At 21.8% G+C, this 4,503-nt stretch overlaps 2 protein-coding genes across 3 annotated transcripts in view; one reads left to right on the top strand and one right to left on the bottom strand.

Moving 5' to 3' along the window:
• The first annotated feature begins 1,282 nt into the window (after positions 1-1,282).
• On the top strand, positions 1,283-2,846 carry LOC102677319 (dehydrogenase/reductase SDR family protein 7-like). Of its 2 annotated transcripts, XM_006609649.2 has the most exons (6): positions 1,287-1,498; positions 1,569-1,712; positions 1,782-2,001; positions 2,067-2,151; positions 2,221-2,381; positions 2,465-2,846. In XM_006609649.2, exons 1-6 carry the CDS (start codon positions 1,355-1,357, stop codon positions 2,662-2,664), a joined length of 954 nt encoding a protein of 317 aa, XP_006609712.1. In that variant the 5' UTR covers positions 1,287-1,354; the 3' UTR covers positions 2,665-2,846. The 2 variants fall into 2 exon arrangements, with proteins under 2 accessions (XP_031371103.1, XP_006609712.1); XM_031515243.1 differs by having other exon boundaries at positions 1,283-1,498; positions 2,067-2,381.
• A 44-nt stretch (positions 2,847-2,890) lies between these two features.
• LOC102677187 (transmembrane protein 11, mitochondrial) overlaps positions 2,891-4,503 on the bottom strand; it is a 3,780-nt gene continuing 2,167 nt past the window's right edge. The window contains exon 4 of the mRNA XM_006609648.2: positions 2,891-4,503. The gene's annotated coding sequence lies outside the window, so the exon portion shown is untranslated.

Genomic DNA, 4,503 nt, shown 5'->3' with positions numbered 1-4,503 from the left:
CGGCGCCGCGCCCGGACGAGGCCCGTACGCGTTATTACACGGCATACGCTCGCTCATACTGGCAGTGACGCCATTTGCACGAATCCGCGTCCACGACGGACGACTGGCGGCTCTGTGTCATACAGCTGACATGGGCGCGTTTATTTCGACCAATCACAAATAAGCATCAAATGTAGCGCCGCATCTTGATATTTAAATAAATATTTGAATATTTCATTTTGTATTTTCATTCTTGTTAAAATGCCGCAGTACTCTAATATATTTTAAAATATTTATAATTGTTATAAATTATTCATTAAAATTCAATAAAAAAATTAATTATTCTAAATCATTAGATATAGATGTAATCTTGCGTAGTCATTTCCTTATGTATAGTAAAATCCAATAATTGATATTTTTCAAAGATTGGTTTTTTGGAAAGTGATATCAAGTTAAAAACTATATATAAAATTGAAGATATTTTTATAAATATCATTAATTATAATATTAAATCACAAATTAAAATTCTTTTTTTAATATTAATAATAATATAGATCTAAAACAAAAAAATTGTCTAAAAACACTTTTATGTATTTTATTTTGTTATATTTACCAAATAATTTATTGAATTATAAAAAGTAATAAAATAATTTTTTAAAATTTTTTAAAATTATTTAAATAACATCTTATAATTTTTATGTATTTAATTGATAAGAAATTATTATTACAAAATGAATAATCATAGATAAAATATATAATAGATATAACATCTTATGGAATTTCATGTCTTTTATTTTGAAATAACGATCTTAAAAAAAATCTTTTATGTTCACCGCAATTTATTAAGATCAATATAGGAATTACATTTTTCATTTTCGATTTAATAATTAAATTAAATAAATCATTATCTATAAAACTATAAATATAATAAATATAACTTTTCTTTTATTTATTCCTTTATTAATTTCAAGATTCTTAAAATAATTCCTAAATTATTAGGATTATAATTATTCAAAATTTAAACTAAAAATTTGTTTAAAATTTCATAATTTTGAATGAGAATATTCCATCGATAATGTCTAAATAAATTTTATGATTATCTTAGTCCAAAAAATGAATTAAATGTTAAATCTATATTATATTTTATCTATGATATAATGTGATATCATTATATCTATGATATAATGATAAATTCTTAATATTATGTTTATTATGTATTTGCTTGAAAGGTTTAAAGATTAAAGGTTAAATTTTAATTATAACGTGTACATATAATATACATTCTCTGATGTAATATATTATTACTTTAATTTCGTATAGTTATATCGTCTTAGTTATATTTCATAAAGTTGATTTCATAAAAATACTTGAAAATATGACGGAAGAATCCTTAAAAAGTTGGCATCTTATATGGTGGTTATTTAAATTATTTGGATTTCCAATTACTATTCCATGGTTGATATATCATTTTCTTGATATAATGCAACAAAAAAGAAGAAAAAAAACGCTCAATGGAAAAGTAAATTATATCATATGATACGAATTCATATTTTATAAATTTCATAATATTATTTTAATTTAAATTTTAGGTTGTAATAATAACTGGAGCCAGTTCTGGATTAGGAGAGGCATTAGCACATGTTTTTTATGCTTGTGGTTGTAAAATTATTTTGATTTCTAGACGAAAAGAAGAATTGGATAGAGTGAAAAATACTTTAATGAATACTCATGTTGTATGTTTATATTTTTTTTTACAATAATATTTTTTTAAATTTGTTATTGATCATTTAACTTTACTTTAGACAGTACCAACTTATCCTCCAGTAATTTTACCAGTAGATATAACTAATATAAATAATTTACAAACTGAAATTACAAAAATAATAGATATTCATGGAAGAATTGATATTTTAATTAATAATGCTGGTATTTCTTATAGAGGTGAAATTATTAATACTAATATGGATGTAGATATAAAAGTAATGCTTACAAATTACTTTGCTCAAATTGCTTTAGCAAAAGGTAATCATTTAATATTAATATATGAAACTTATTTAACTTACATTAAAAAATATATAATCTTATAGTTATTCTTCCATATATGATAAAACAACAGTCAGGTCATATAGTATGTATTAGTAGTATACAAGGCAAGATTTCAATTCCATACAGGTTGGAATATTTTATATTTATATTTAAAATTTATTTTTCTTTAAATTTTAATTTGTATAATTCTAACAGATCTGCATATGCAGCTTCTAAATATGCATTACAAGCTTGGTGTGATTGCTGTAGAGCAGAATTACATGATCAGAATATAAAAATTACAATTGTTAGTCCTGGTTACATAAAGACTTCTCTTTCTTTGAATGCATTAACAGGAAATGGACAAATTTATGGAGGTTTGTAATTAAGAAACTTATTTTATTATTAAATCTTATTAGAAAAATTATCAATATTATAGTAATAATCAATGTTGTTACAGTAATGGATAAAACAATACAAGAAGGATACTACCCAAAATATGTAGCAGAGCGTATTTTGAAAGCAGTATTAAAAGAAGAAAAAGATATTTTAATAACACCATTCATTCCAAAAGCTGCAATGTATTTACGCACATTATGTCCATCATTATATTTTTGGATAATGCAGAAACGAGCTAAAAATACAAAGGAAAAAGAATGATAATATTTAATGTATGATTATTACAAATAGGGTAAACTGTAATTTAATTATTTATTAGTTCTTTTTTATACAAAGTATTTTGTTTTTATCTTTGTATTTATACTATTTTTTGTTATTATTTCATTGTAATTAAAACGAAATATGAATTAGAATAAATTCTATTTTATATTAAATGCTATTTATGAAAGGAAAATAATTTTATAAAAATCTATTGAACAAAATTATATCCAAATTATATTTTATTATTATACCACTCAATAGTGGAATATGTTTACATTATATACATTTTAATACTACATAAGTTTTAATGGAATTGAGACAAGCACATTATGTGTTAAGTGTCATGTAAAACTTAAAAAGTCAATTATTGAATTTTATAATATAATATTGAATTTTAAATATAATAAAAGTTTTAAAATAAAGATATTAGCATAAATTTTGAGTAGAAAAATAAATGCTTGATAAATGTAGAGAAACAGAGACTTTTTAAGTTGTAAATGACACAGAATAGTGAATTTACTTAACATACCATCCATCAAATCATTATCAATATAATATATATTTTATTGCATATCCTTTTGTGTATGTACAACTGGATAATCAGTTGTATTATAACAAATATTTGGCTAATAATTGAGACATTTAAAATATGATATATAATGTACAGTAATTGATACAAACATTGCTGTCATGGCAGGATTATCAACACTTATTCAAGCTTTTATTATTTGTCAATAATATATCCTGTAAATTTTTTAATTTAATTTTTTATATTATTATTATAAAGACTAATTGACGTTAATGTAATTAAAAAGAAATATACAAAAACACACATTTTTTTATCTGAATATAATGATAATGAGTGTTTGTTTATATTATGCATAAAATATAAACGATATACATATAATTTTACTTGAATTGATAAATTTTTTTTTAAATTTATTAACGAAAAATATGCAAAAATAAATTTTTTATTTTGACATAAAATATCTTAAATTGTTATATATTATGTGTGCGCGCGATATTATTTTTATTGTATACGAGATCTATAATATATAAACTTAAAAAACAAATATTAGAAAACGTGCAAATTGAAATAAATTTTAATTTTTTATATTAAAAAAAAATATACAGTATTTATTTTATAAATTTAATCAATTTAATAAATTTTCTTATATGTGATGTAAATAACAACTTGTATGTTATATCTGTTATATAGTTGTAATAATAATTGTAGATGTTACTATATTTTTATATGTACAAGTAATTGCAAGAATTTCTTAATATACTATTTTACTTAAAATTTCTTTAAAATTTTCTCACATTATATTATGCAACATTTGTTATTATCATTTATTTAGAGGAATGTTTGTGACGTTTATTTTTGATATCTCATTTGTCTATATATAGCATGATAAGAATCTTATATAATCAACGAAAGTTCTGTGTATTATGCTGATTAAGATTTTTGCCAAACAAATTAAAGTGATACATATTCTTGCAAATGTTATTTATAATTATTAGTATGTTTCTTATAATGGGCTACATCACTGGGTGAGAAAATCTAGGCAACATTCTCTTTAATACATCATATGCAGTGTATTCTATCTACTTTATTTACAATCTAAAAATATATAGTTCTCTCTAAATCCAACTTTCCAGGTGTATGGTTGTAATTTTGCATAAATCTAAGAACACTTATGTCAGTATTTGTATCACTTAGATGATGTGTGAAAATGACCATGTCTTTTTTGCATTAATATTAACTGTGATATAATTAACAAGATGGAGATCATAGAGTAACAATGTGGAGTCATAAGAAACATGTTTTAGATTGAA

This window comes from Apis dorsata, unplaced genomic scaffold (assembly GCF_000469605.1).
Source record: "Apis dorsata unplaced genomic scaffold, Apis dorsata 1.3 scaffold_59, whole genome shotgun sequence".
NCBI lineage: Eukaryota > Metazoa > Arthropoda > Insecta > Hymenoptera > Apidae > Apis > Apis dorsata.
The sequence above is the reverse complement of the archived record's forward strand: the minus strand, read 5'-3'. Positions and strand labels throughout refer to the sequence as shown.

What these genes read in the sequence shown, in the direction of transcription:
- LOC102677319 (XM_031515243.1), top strand. Translation starts at nt 1,355, where the DNA reads ATGACGGAAGAATCCTTAAAAAGTTGGCATCTTATATGGTGGTTATTT. An exon ending in AAAAAACGCTCAATGGAAAA is followed by an intron (nt 1,499 to 1,568) that starts GTAAATTATATC and finishes TTTAAATTTTAG; the next exon opens with GTTGTAATAATAACTGGAGC. An exon ending in CTTTAATGAATACTCATGTT is followed by an intron (nt 1,713 to 1,781) that starts GTATGTTTATAT and finishes ACTTTACTTTAG; the next exon opens with ACAGTACCAACTTATCCTCC.